Source organism: Myripristis murdjan, chromosome 18 (genome assembly GCF_902150065.1).
Source record: "Myripristis murdjan chromosome 18, fMyrMur1.1, whole genome shotgun sequence".
Classification (NCBI taxonomy): Eukaryota; Metazoa; Chordata; class Actinopteri; order Holocentriformes; family Holocentridae; genus Myripristis; species Myripristis murdjan.
The window spans coordinates 21,039,714-21,054,410 of NC_043997.1; the positions used below are offsets into that span (position 1 = coordinate 21,039,714).

Below are 14,697 nucleotides of genomic sequence, written 5' to 3' on the forward strand. Positions count from 1 at the left end.
CTTAAACCCTGAGGAAGTCTGTGTTAGGTCTTTCAGGGGGACATTCCCTGAGCCTGAATACAACCTTGAACTCAGGCCCCCCCCTCTCTGCTTCCCCTCTCTCATTACTGGACCATTCTTCCCCCCCGGCTCACTTTCTCCAGGGCCCTTCTCTTGTTTTTCTCTCCCTCCCTTTTCAGGAGTTTGGGCCGAGTCCTTTCCAGTGGGGAAGTCCAGGCCTTCTCTCTGTCTCTCACAACGCCGACCGACTCCAAACGTCTTGCCTGCGAAGCTTCATTAGAATTCATTTGTTTGAATAGGTTCATTTCCCCCCTCGCTCGCTCCCTCTCTCTTCTTTTTCAGCTTGGGGGGAAAGGTGTATTAGCATAAAAATGTCCTTTATCGCACCTTGATTAACCACATTGTTTGTATGTGTGTGTGTATGTGTGTATTACTGACCATACATGAGTGTCCGTGTGCCTGCGAGCGTCACGCAAGGGGATGAATCTAATTTTCACTGCCCTTCAGTACCATGTATATAATCTTTTTAAGTTCAAGATGTTAAACTAGATGTATTAGATTTTTTATTGTTTTTTAAGCAAAGCTATTCAGGTTGATGGGTCTCGCCAACACTGTAAAGGGCAATACATGTACAAAGCCAAAATCTGACATATTATGTGCTTCTTGAGGAATATCTGAAATATAGCTGGAAAATTGCTTGGTTTTTGAGGAATGTACTCAAAAATGGAAGCAGATATTTCATCTGTGGCCTACTTTTGACTGCATTATTGGTGGTAGTTACGCAGAAATTTGAAAAGAACACTCTTTTTGCACCATAGCCAAAGAGTCCTATCAGGCAAGTATTTGCGGTCTTTGTCAGACCTATAGATACATAATGTTGACTCAAATTAAATATACCACACGACAAAAGTTATCGGATTACCAGGCAATGCAATGGACCAGACACTGATACGGTCACACAGTCACTCGAGCCAGATGTTACAAAGAAAGAAGTTTCCACTAAAACACAATACATAACTGTGGGATACTATTCCCTGTGTGTGTGTGTGTGTGTGTGTGTGTGTGTGTGTGTGTGTGTGTGTGTGTGTGTGTTACGCAGAGTTTCTTGAGCAGGGTAAAAGGGGTCAGCATGGAAAGACTGATGCAGGTCTGTGGAGAGGAAGTGAATAAGCCATCTAAGTGTCAGCTGACAGCAGAAAGCGGAGAGAAAAGAGGGAGAGAAGCGAGAGACAGACCCTGCTAGAATTGTGTAAGACCAACCTCAATGTGTCACCAAATGATTCACTCTGCTTTTTGCTAAATCCCAGGTGTGAAAACCTGTTTTATTCAATGTAATAATTCACACAGTCCCTCGAAAAAGTACAGCAGTGAAATCGTTTGACATTTCTTTAAGCCATGAATAATGGCTGGAGACAAATGAATAGCAATCAGAAGAAACAAATATAGCATTCTTTTGAATGTCACATGTGCACTTAAATGGGAATATTAGAAAAATAATGTGTGCATGCATGTGTGTGTCAGTGTGCAAGTTAAGGCCTTTAGTTATCCAGGCTCATGAGCAGAGCGGTCCCTCTCTTGATCCAGTGGTTCGGGGTCACAGCTCCAGAATTGAGGTCCACCCCTACCACAAAGGACGCTCGTCCCGCTCCGCCTGAACGCACCGGGAAGTAGTAGCACGGACACAGGTAGATATCTATACACACGCACAAACACAGAGTTGAGACACAGAAACCACAGGTCATGACATCATAGGTCACATTCCAACAGAAGGAGAAAGCAGGAAACCAAAGAGCAAAAATGTAGACTGAAAAGAAAAAAAGGGAAGAAGGAGGCAGATGGAGAGACAACGCTGGAGGAAAAAGTCCCGAGCGACTCACTCTTGGCCGCCTTCTTGCGGTTTTCGACAGGTTTGAAGTGGATGGTTGGGATGGGGCACACCAGCTGCATGGGTTCAGCCTCTACAAGACAGGAGTTCTTTTTGTCCCAACCAGCGCCCTCCAGGTACAAACCGCGGATAAACACGCCATCCTGGAGGGGGAGGGAAGAGGACACGGAGGAGAAAGAGCGAGAGAGAGATAAATGCTTATTTGTGATTTTTGACATGGACGTGACATTTTGTATACTGCTTTGGCAATAATGTTTCTGATAAACAGTCACAGCAATTAGGTAATTAAACTGAGAGAAAGGACAGGGAGGGAGGGGTGGAAAGCAGGAGAGAGTGAGACAGAGGGAGACAGAGGGAAGAGGAGAGAAGGAAGGAGAGGAGAGAGGGAGTAATGAAGGAAAAGGGGAGAAAAACGGAAGGGAGAGACGAGGTGAAACAGCACAGGGGAAAGATGGGAGAAAGGAGAGAGGAACTGGGGAGGCAGGGACGTACAGCAAGGAGTAAAATCAAGCAAAATGAAGTGTGGATGAAAAATGAATGACAATGACAGCAGTTCTGGAGTGGGACCCACAAGACAAATGAAAACATTTTCTGCCATTGTCAAAATTTGAATTGTAAAACTGCTTTGGGAAAATGAAAATGTGATAGCTAGTTTGAGGAATGGGCATAGAGAGGGAGAGAGAGCGAGAGAGAGAGAGAGAGAGAGAGGAGCAAAGAGAGGGGGTGTGCTGCTCTGAATGAAAAGAAGTTCCTCGGGAAAAACCGGACTGAGTCAACGTTTGTGTAAAAATGAAAAATGTGACAGAAAGTAGCAATGACGAGTGAATGCTAATGTTTGGGAAAAAAAAAGTGGTGTGATGGCAGATTTATGGAAATGCACGTGGTAGTGAGTCACCTTGGGTGGGAAGAGGAGGGAACTGTCATCCACCGTGGACACTATAAACTCCCAGGACAGTGTGTCCACTGATATCTGCCGGAACAGTTCAACACATAGTTAACAGTGACCTGTACAAAATGTCTTTTACTATCACTGGGCATAAATAAAAGTAGGCCATTGCTATTCATTTCAGTAGAGCTACACTGGGGATTTTTTTTTTTACCCTATAGCTGACTGACAGGCGTAAATGCATTAGATGAATTGCTTAAGTTTCTTGCTGCTGAACATTAAGTGCTGCGGTTGTGGTTGTGAGATGTTGAGAGGTTGAGGTTTGTGTATAGACTGAGTTAAAGGAGCTGGAAGTGTGTACAGTAGCTGGTTTTGGCGAGCCTGCACAGTGCAAGGTAAAGGGGCTGTAACACAGTGTGCAACTGTGTGTAAGTGTGCATCAATGAGTGTGCTCCTCAGTATTTTTTTTTTTTTTAATATGTCTACGTGTGCGCATGTGTTGTGTGAATGACAGAGAGCAAAAGTGATAGTGAATGGTGTGACTGCTGAATAGTAGCTGTTAATTTGTGAAAATCTTGAAGCTCCAATTTTGGGGATTTTCATGTTTAACTTCAGTAGAAGGATTACATGGTTGTCTGTGATTTATAAAAAATTATATTACCATAGCAGTGATTTTGAGTATTTGGTCCGTTTACTACAATTTCCCCACATTTTACATTGCAGCAATAAGTTTTTCCAAGGAGGGGTACTAAAGATTTCACACCATATAATCAAATTCCTCCATTTTCACTCAATTTGAAGTTTTGGTTGTAACACAAACCTTATAATGTCATCACCAGTCATAACCCACAGAACTGATAATTCACTGTGTAAAGCAGATGTTTCCCCAGTGACTATTTTCAGCAGAGAGACCGCTTCACTCTGTCCAATTTCAAGTCATAAAAACACAACAGTGCTGCTGCATTTAGAAAAACTAATGGGGACAACTTTATTACAGTGATGGAATACTGGTGTGAAGAAAGCTGAAATCTCTGAAAGTTCATTTTCATAGCGTAGAGGAATGAATGGAATCCAAAGGCTGGATAAAAGGTAAGAAAAATGATATTGGATTTCTAAAATAAGACTGTTTGCTTTGGGAAAAGATTGGCAGAAATGTGAAGTACATACAGTTTGCAGATGTTAAACATGCTAAATCACTGGTACAGTCCTTTAAGACACATGTTTAAAATGCATAAATAAATAAATAAATATGGAGATATACTGAAAAATGCATGTTAGGCAAGCTTTTTTTTTAGTTTGTGAAAAGATGACATTTTGCAGAGGTTTTCCTGTGACAGCAGCGTTTACAAAAGCGGTACTAAGCAGTGTCTGTGCTTGTAAGTGCTTTTCTGTCTGCGTGTATGTGTGTGTGAACTCTTACTTTGTGCTGTCGAGCAGAGGACTGCAGCACAGCAGTGAGGAAGCCGGTGGGGAAGGTGAAGCCAGAGAGCCAGAACAGAACGGGGGGCTTGGCCGTCTCTGCCCAACGCGCAAACTGATCCACGCGCTGGCAAAGATCCCTGGTCCATGACGCCAGGGGCTTCAGAGACGGGTACGCCTACAGGACAGAGAGAGAGATGACATAGTTAAAGCCATTTCACGCTATAGTGCCAGCTGTAGACAGCCACTCATAATGGGAACAAGTACAGATTCTGTGCAGTCGCGCTGACTGTTTGTGGCGATGGCCTGTAGTTCTTTATGCACACAGAGTTGTGGGAGATGTGTGAAAATTCACAACTAAGGTGTGAAGATTCATAATTTTGGTTAAATTTTCATATTGATAAGTCCTTTTGTTAATTAGATTCTGTTTGATAAATGACAGACGTAATTTGTAGAAACCCAGAGGAGATATCCAGAGATGCAGAAATAAGTCACTGCGATGGTTATGTGCCCTTGAATAAACTTAGTGCAAGTAAGCAATCATTGTTTGCCTCCGTTTGATAAATGACAGTATAGAGACAGCATGGTATGTGCCTTAGCCAGCTAAGCCACCAGGACGCTCGGAGTAATCTGTCATTTTGACTCCTCTTTGTGGGATGTGCAGCCTCTTACTCCTTTTGGGGGATCTCCGATGAAAGTCATGTTTTCTTGGTCCAAGACTCATGAAGATATTTACAGCTCAAGCATAACTTCTTCCTCTCCTAGTGCTGTAACTTGTAGAAAATTCTTTCCAACACTGGAAATTGTAATAAAGGGTGAGAGCACACATACATAGAAGGGAGGGAAGTGTCTGATTCACAATCAAAATACTGTTTGTCAATTTTTTAAAAAATATTTATTCTAACAACACTATTCCATAGCGGGATTCATACGTACAGCAACTTGAGTAGTTCTTCAGGCTCAAAAGGTTCAAAACAAACATTTGTAAGGAGAAAACTCTATAAGGAATGCCTCACTGTCATTTATTCAGCCTGAACTATTATGCTCCATCAATGTCATTCCATTGCAGTCTAACTTGAATGCTCAACACATCGTCCAATAAGCATTCCAGCTGGACATCCCTGACTAAACACAGATAACAGTGGAGCTGTGGAGTGAATTAATGTCATCAGAGGGTTCATGTCTATCCCGGTCTAAATTAGCAATCATGCTCACAATGCCAAGCAGAGGAGCTGCCATATATTTCGACACTGTTTTATATGATTTCAGAGTGCAAATTAGGCAGCTAAATAGCATAAGGGTGATGCAGAGAGCACTGCATATGTTAGAGTTTAAACTTAGCCCCTCTATGGTATCATGGCAACAACTATTGTGTAGACTACTAGCTAATTCAAATTTCAGCAGACAGTGTAGACAGTTAGTGCTGCTATAGAGTGTTGATAGTGAATAGCTGCAGTATACAGAAGTGAAAAATATGTATAGATCCTGATGGAGAGGATGATATATCTTTTTAGATTAAGGTACCCCTGGCCTAATGTGCCTCCCTTGCAATATTCCAAGACAATGGAAAAATTAATATAAGCTGATATTATTAGCATGGCTTGGCTCCATCAGTGTAAAATGAATTATGATTATGTGTTTTGAGTTCCCTCAGATTTAAGCCCTAGGGAGCACTTCACCATTCTGTCTTGATGATGCCATAAATCTGTTACTAGGTCTACTATGGGACTCCTTCATAGGCCAACAGGCTGAACCACTTCTCTGGGGGAAATTTTGTAGATTCCTGGAGAGTAGTTGGCTGTTGCCATATTTCAGGGTTCGAGTTACAATCTGGCTTTCGGTTGGGCCTCTCAAAAGGGATGAGGGGGTCGCTGTTCACCACAAGGCTACAGTCTCATATGTACATCAGTGTGGATGTGCATATTGCTACACCACTTAGACACATACTGATGACAGCACTTGTCCTGCACGGCAATGTAATGCACATACTGAACATACATATGTGATGCACAAATAGTGCTGCATGTCTACATCACTTCGGTTGCTGAAAAAAACCTCTACTGCAGTGCAATACATAGCTTGTATGAAAACCAAGCACACTCACTCCACTGCCTCAGTGATAAACTGAAGCGTGTAGCAAGTCAAGTGGACCTGCTACAAATGTTCCTCATCAAAATGTATGTCACTGCGAGCTGAGGCAGTTACACACAGATAAATATCAGCATTTCATCTAAAAGCGAAACAGATTCACTGGTTAAGAGGAGAAATAGTTTGGCGTGAATGGCAGGGCAAACACAGGTGCTAATACTGACATTAATTACAGTAAAGGCTCTGGTTCACTTAAATGGAACAGAACCTTAATTAATAAGATTAGAAAAACCTGTGTTTACCTTCTATTCCATGTCAACTTGAAAAAGATTTATAGGGACACTCAACACTATATCATACTTGAGACACTGTCATATTTGCTGTGTCTCTGCTGGTGTCTCTTTGGGTGACAGGGGACCTGGTGCTGGTCCAGATGGATGGACAGGGGAGACACGTTTAGCCTGAACCTGAAGTTACAGAGATTGAACTGGATGGATGTAGAGCCCTGCCTAAGGACAGCCTTACAGACAGAGGTGGCCTCATATACCAACACACACCAACACAGAGGCTATGGACACATATGGATGCAAATACATGTACACGACACACATGGGCACAAATGTATGTGGGCAAAGATACACACACACACACACACACACACACACACACCAATGCTGACAGTTGTGTGACTTAAGGGGATGCGAGCACTCATGCATGCAATACAAGCTTAATGTCTTACGTGCACATGTACTGTACACTCACTGAACACTCACATACACACACATATACACACACATGGCAGAGCCTTGCGAAGAAACCAGATACAAAATGGCCGGAGACAGGGAAACAGGCAGGCCAAAATTAAAGCCATGAGTCTCTGAGCTCAGAACTAATGACAGGCTGCTCTGCCAAGGAGGGGTGGAGGAGAGAGGATGGAGGGATGAATAAGGAGGACAGAGCGTCTACGAGGGTCTGTTGTTGCTCCTTGGACTAGATGAGGCCGAGGAGCAAGAGAGAGAGAGAGAGAGAGAGAGAGAGAGAGAGAGAGAGAGAGAGGAGGGTGGAAAGGAAGGAACATAAGATGGAAGATAAAAAGGGAATGAGATGCAGGCAGAGAGGGAACACAAGTGGGCCGAGCAATCAAGGCAGTGAAAAAACCAAAGTGAACGAACGAAAAGAAACAGAGCAAGACAGAGGCTGAAGGTAAAAAGACAGAGGAACGGAAGAGGGAGTGAGAGAGGTAAAAAGGGAGAGAGAGAGAGAGAGAGAGAGAGAGAGAGAGAGAGAGAGAAAAGTTGTCAAGTTAACAAGGGGTCAGTAGAATAGAAAAGCCCAGCTGGAGACAGCAGCCCTAATAGCTGTCCAATACTTTTCTTATAAAAGGACACACACACAAACACACACGTGCACGCACGCACACACAAACACAATTAGAGACACACATACACAGACCCAACAGTAATAAGCCTCTGGCTAGCAAAATGAGCTCAGGTTCTTCTTAGGAAAGTGAAGCAGGCTTACAAAGGTTTACTTTGCTTATTACACCACGATTAGCCCACAGACGCTGGCTTTGTTCTGCCATCGTGGGCCATGCTATGCCCCACCTGATGAATACCCACTCATACATATGTGCACACACGCACACACACACACACACACACACACACACACACATACACACACACACTAGCGTCTACATGCATGCATTCATGCCCAGCCCATAATGAGGACAGAATCAGACACTTGAATATAAACACTGACTGCCCTGAATGACCCCTGCTTAGAGGACACACACACACCGAGCACATTCCAGTCCCTTTACACACACACACACACACACACACACACACACACACACACACACACACACACACACACACACACACACACACACACACAGTCAGAGTCTTTTCTACCCCCTTGACCCAGGCTGACAGCGCCCTGTGTTCTCTCCCCACTGTAAAGAGAGGTCCAGTGATAATGAAGCCAGAATGGAGCGTTAGGACAGAATTACAGCTGGAATGCTGCCAGAGCCCCATCATTCTGTGTGTGTACATGCGTGTGTGTGTGTCTGCGGTTGGAGAGAAGAGAACAATGAGTGTGTCTCTGTGCAGCCAGGCAGAGTGATGGATAAATACACCTTTAATAACAGACCAGTGAGTGAGTACAGACACAGGCCTATGGCTATTTGAGTGGTTGAAGAGAGCAGAATAGATTAGAACAAGGCCTTCAGAGTGGAAAAGATCAATATAAAACAGTATAGGATAGTACATTGCCTATAGTACCATTTGAATGAGTAGAGCTATGCTTTCTGTTGTAATACACCCTTGATTGGAGAGTAAATGGCCAAATGGCTAGTTTGTTTTGAGAATAACAATGGTAGACAGAAACTCTTAGTTGCGAATAAAAATCATAGAAAAACAGAAAAAAAACAGGATATTGTGCAAATACATACTGACAGTGACCCTGACAGGTCAATACATGCTGGTTACACGTAAATCACTATGTAACCAAACCGATTAAAGCAATACTTCCTTTTTTGTGTTTGGAGTTTCATACTTCGATCCTTTGTGCTAAAAAAAAATAGAACACATGTATATATATATATATATATATATATAGTTAATTTCTTAATTTAGTGTTTGAGTTTCATTCACAGCTTAGGCATTTTTGTCCATAGACATTTCCTTTTTCTTGCAAGTTTCTATTCATTCTCCAAGGACCAGCTGTCTCAATGTTATTGATCCAAGCTGCACCTCTTCATTTTGGTCTGTATCTGCCCACATTGTGAGTGAGGAAAAAAAGGAAGGTAGCAGGTGCAGGAGAGCAGATCACACATATGAGAAGTGAGAAGTTGAGAATTATACCTTGTGATGCAGAGAAAAATGAAGTAAAGGCAGAAAAGTAGGGACATTTTTTTCTTTCTTTCTTCTTCCACTGCTTTGAAAGATTTCAGTATTTTTAGAGGATGTTGTTAGAAAAGCGTGTCGATGGTCTCTCACTCTCTGGGTGTTTTTGTATGTGTGTGTGTGTGTGTGTGTGTGTGTGTGTGTGTAGTACCTTCTCCCATAATGGTGGCACACGGGCATCATAGATGCAGTTGAAGGTCTCTTCCAAGCTGGATGACATCACCACCAGGCCTTTGATCCCTTTCTCCAGATCTACAAGGGATGAACTGACACACACACATGCCCACCCACACACACATACACATGCACACATACACACACAGACAGACACACATACACACAAACATTCAAGTTACAATTCCAGCTTTTCTGCTTATACCCTGTTATGCTCTATTTGTGGGAAATTTTGTAGGCACCCCCCACCAGAGTTACTTTGATTTCATTTCACTTTCATTGAAGTCATCCCAAAATCCATGTCTGTTTCATTCAGTAGTACTGCTCATCTATCTAGTATTAATGTGCTGTACATACCTGCCAGATGCACCAAATCACCCCAAACTTTCATTTCATTTCTTCCCTATCCTTCTAATCTCCCATTTGGCACACAGCATGCTGCTGTGAGAGGAAAGATATTAAGAAAACGCTTGAGGGAAAGTGCTTATGTGAGCCCAAACATGACTACAGCGTGAAATTGCTAATAATTTGCTGATGATAAATGGCGAATAACAATATTTATCATTAATGTTTTTGGAATTAAGTGAGGGGATCAGTCAGAACTCAGTCCATCTGGTCTCTTGTGGTCCTGGTAAATGTTGAGCCCTGCTGTGTGCTCATCCCTATCTCCAACTAAGTTCCCCATTTGCTGGATTATTCATGTTGTTTACTTTTCTTTATGTAAACCAGCCTGTGAGTAATCTATTAATCTTCAGCTTTCTTCCTGTACTTGATGGTGTGGCACAAACACACACACAGACCAACACAAAGGTACACACATGCAATAGCACTGATGGCTTGTCACACACACATACACAAAGTAAAGTACCTTCACACAAACACAGACAGATATTGATAGACTTACACACAGAAAGTAACAGACACATGTACATGCGTGTGCATGCGTGCACACAGTATGTCCCTACGTGATAGTGTGCAGCAAGGCGTTATATCTCTGGATCTCCTGCAACAGCACCACATTGAGAGGCGAAGGGTCATCCTGGAGGAGGGTCCTGGTGCCCTCGTAGTTAATCAACGGTGGGATCTTCCCACGCACGTCTGCCGACAGTTCTAGCACCTGGCAGGGCCAGTGGGAGGTCACATACACACGGATGAGAGAGATTAACTGTACACCAGCATCTTCACAGAAGTGTTTACAGTGAAGAAATTGCACAACCAGATCATGGAAGTGCATGGCATTGGAATATGGACTCAGGGACATAAAGGTTTTAAGACAAGGACACACAAGACAGCAACTTCTTCCATCAAACACATATGTATGTGCATGCACCTTTTCCCATCATGTGCCTGGTGCAAACAATAAGAACCACGAGATCTAGTAAAAATGGAACTATACAGTTCAACAATAAAATCACATGGCTGAAATTTCTCATCAGTTGGAAGAGTTATTTTTTGTTCTATGGGTAGCATGATCAAATATTAAGGAAAATGAACACACAGTAATACTACTGCAATTATAATGCTGCTTAACTGCTACTGTTACCATTATTATCAATGCCAATGCTACTGCAACCCATTCTGGTACTAGCACTGCTGCTTCAGTTACTACTTCAGTTACTACTCTTACTAAAACTATTACAACTGCTACTACTACTACTAATACAATACTAAATTTATAGAGTACTTGACAAGAACAATAAATGCAAATTAACATAACCAATAAATAAATAAATACAAATATCAACAATTAATAAATATGACAAAAACAATTTGGTTAATTAACATATGATGATGATACAATGAAGGAGGACACTGAGTTAACAGGAGCCTCTGAAGAGGCCCTGATAGAGAAAACGCGGTCACCCCTCTACTTCAGTCTGCCAAAATGACCATCAGTTTCAAGCATAATCTCATGGGAGGGTAAAAGCTCAGAGATATAGTGCAAAATGTGGATTCTAAAGGAGATCAATCAAAATTTTGAAATCAATCCCAAATTGCAGTGTTAGTTTATGAGTTTAAGTTTAAATGACGGTAATATGCTGTCTGGAGTTTGCCTGTCAGGCCTAACTTGGCTCCCTCGCAAGGCCAAATCATCGCGAGAAAATTAATTTTAAGCATGGAGGCAGGAACTAAGGGTGCTGCAGGTGCTGGAGAATTGGCGTATTTCTACAAACAATACTGGCTGAGGGTTCCTGAATACAACACATCCTGAGCTTTCCTAATGTCAAAAAGTTTCAGTTTTGTTTGTCTCCCAACAGCACCTTGAGTTTTTGATGGCACCTAACTCAAACAACAGTAACAACTTAGAGGGATAGCTACCATTAAAACTGCTTACTTCCATTTCACAGTTGAATTTCGTCCTGCGACAGGGAGAGGGGGAAACGCACAGGAAGTGCCTGCACCTTTTCCACTCTCCCAGTGTCGGGGTTTCAGTGTGGTTTTCTAGACCTCTGGCACATGTTACAAATGTAAATTAGGGAGGTAAAAGTATTAGTGTAGTTAGTCTGTAGTAAGTAAGAACGCATAGAAAGGAGAGAAAGTACAACAAGGAAACCTGCAAGTTATAGTTTCCAGCAAATATTCCTGGCCAGTGGCCACACCTGGACACGATGTTTTACCCAAATCTAAAAATGGCACATTGGCTAAGTTAGCTACTGTTACATTTATCAAATTTTTTTTTTTTTTTTTAATTCAATTTGTCCAGTCTGAGACAAAGAGGGCAGTGAGAAAGTAGGAGGCTGATGATACAAGAATAAAAATAACAATAATAATAATGATATATAATATCATAAGATATATGTATCTCAATTCTAGGCTAAAGATCTTCTTATATATATATATATATATATATATATATATGAGAGGTGAACAGGGAGTTGTTACAATAGTCAAAAAAGAGAAAAATGTGAATTTACCAGGCATTTAACTTTTCACCAATAGTCTATTGATCTCTCATGTCACTTCCACACATCTCCCCCTCACCTTGTCTTCTCGACTGGGCCCGGCACCCATGGCGGTAGTGCTGGTGACCTGGGGCTGCAGGGAGAGCAGGGTGTCGAACAGTGTTCTGGTCTCGGCAATCTGGCTGGCAATGTCAGCGTTAGGGTGCTGCCCAAACACCTCAGGGTGCTCTGTGGGTGGCAGCTGGTTGATATATTCCCTGTATGCAGACTGATTGCCGTCACGGGGAATGTAGTAGGTGGGCAGAGAGGACATCCTGGAATACAGGGGAGGAGTTCAGAATCAAAATGTTTATCCATCAAACGTATAAAATGTCAAGTCATAGGGTTGCATGACCCATCTGCATATCCTGGACATATTTCAGTACATTCTTCCATCTGAACAAGTGACAATGTAAAAAGTGAGAGATGCACATTGAGATGCACATCTGCCTCTAATATGAACCTCTGTCAACATAATGCTATATCATTATCTTCATTTTTTTTGTTTTATTACTCTCAATAGGATTTTTTTTGGTTGTAATTACTTTTCATAATAGTTTGGATACTTGGCATTTGTTCCGTTCTTATCTATATCCTATTCTCTGCCCGTACAATAACCTAAATTCCCTGTGGAGATAATTTTCATCTCACCTTAATCAAGCACTACTGATGTACTGAGATACAAAACACTAATATCTGTGGCAAAAAGATACTGAAATGTCATTGGGCTGCACATACCAAAGTTAATGTTCTGTTTTGGACAGCAGCTTGTATTGGTAGCATTGGTACTGTGTGTGAAACTGCGTGCTGCTGAATGCTCACCATCCCTGTCCACAACTGCAACCAAAGTGTAAGCCTGGCACAAGCAACCATGTGCCATGCACTTTTGGGAGTCTGAAGATTTTCATTGTAGCCAAACACTGTATAAGGTGATTACACTGATTAACACATCTTCACCAGAGCAATAACTAATCAGTGAAATCACACAATGTAGAATTTGTTTGGCGTGAAAACCTGTATACCCTTTATACAAGTGGCTAGCAAGTGGCTGCCTATACCTGTTTTAAGTCATGCTGTCTGAATGCACATTGTGCTAAATGGCTTAATCTTTTATCTATCTATCTATATACATACATACATATACATTTTTCTTACTTTCTCCCCATGCACTGAATGTAATGCTCTATACACTGTGTGCTTGCATCTGCTGCTATGCTAGTTACAGATCTGCATCTGCACCACTGTCACACGAACAGGTTCCTGGATATTGCTCCATGAAATTAATATGTAAAAAAAAATTTCAATTAAAGTATTCAATATTTTAAAGAGCATAACTACATCAACTGGTAATGTACAGTAGCTGAGTAGTTTGTACGTTTGCCCTTAGCTTCTTCTGTTGATCTAACAATCGATTGTTTATCAGTAATACATATTTTGCAATCTATTTCTTGTACTCTTTGCCTGGTATCTTGAGAACTGGTCTATTATAGCAGACTGTAGTACCAAACCTAAAATTGAGTGCTAGAATGTGCTAGCCACATTACTAGTATCCCATCAGTCATAATTCCCCATTAGCACTGCATCAGAAACTATTCCCTTGAAATTCTAAAATGCCTCATGTAACAGCTAGATATGCAATGCTGGCGGAAAAACACCAAACAAACAGACAAAATGTAAAATTTCCAAATAATTCAACAGGTGACTGCAAGAGGTATAAGGCTTTTGGTTTGTGAGCCTTTGAAAGTAAGCATTCTGTTAATGAATAGGCTTCTCTCCTTTAAATAGTTCTGCAAACAGTATGCAGAACAGACAGTGAACAGAAGACCTTATGACACAGCAGTTGGCTAGTTTCCTAGGCAAGCATCTTAATCTACTCTACCACCCGCACGCCTCTGCCTTAAATCTTTTGAGTGTGGTTGGTTAGAAATGAAGTGAGTGGGCATGGGTGCCTGCTCGCATTCGTATAAGTGATAAAATGAAAAAAGCAAGGACTAAGTGTTCCTGTCAATGTTCATCAATGTGCCACTATTTCTGAGTCTCTGTTTTCCAGGTTGTAATAACCCAGCTGTCCACTTGGTGATGCTGGTGGTCTGCGGTCATAAAGAGCTTCAGCAGGGGAGTTGGACTGGTACCTGCCAGCTGAGTGCAGCCGCAGTGCGCTCACACACAGGCAAAAATAGGTGTTTTCACATGGGGTGACGGCATGCATTAAGAGAACAGAATGTGTGAATGCGTGGGTACGTTCATCTGCAATGCATACTTTCATTTACTCAAATTAGGGACAGTGCATATTAATTTATTATGCCAATATACTGCATATGTCTACTCTTGCAGAGAGTTGAAGGGTGTGTTTGTCTTATTTTCATAATTTGTCTATCTGTGTCCATGTATGTG

General features: G+C 41.9%; 1 protein-coding gene across 1 annotated transcript in view; it reads right to left on the reverse strand.

The window, feature by feature from the left end:
* Positions 1-1,358: 1,358 nt before the first annotated feature.
* Positions 1,359-14,697, reverse strand: part of dnah2 (dynein, axonemal, heavy chain 2) — a 189,985-nt gene continuing 176,646 nt past the window's right edge. Inside the window, exons 81-87 of the mRNA XM_030075754.1 lie at positions 12,344-12,578; positions 10,327-10,478; positions 9,339-9,453; positions 4,192-4,368; positions 2,781-2,855; positions 1,878-2,028; positions 1,359-1,693 (exon numbers count right to left, since the gene is read on the reverse strand). Of these exons, the coding sequence (XP_029931614.1) occupies positions 1,539-1,693; positions 1,878-2,028; positions 2,781-2,855; positions 4,192-4,368; positions 9,339-9,453; positions 10,327-10,478; positions 12,344-12,578 (1,060 nt within the window). The 3' untranslated portion in view covers positions 1,359-1,538. The remainder of the gene's footprint in view (positions 1,694-1,877; positions 2,029-2,780; positions 2,856-4,191; positions 4,369-9,338; positions 9,454-10,326; positions 10,479-12,343; positions 12,579-14,697) is intronic.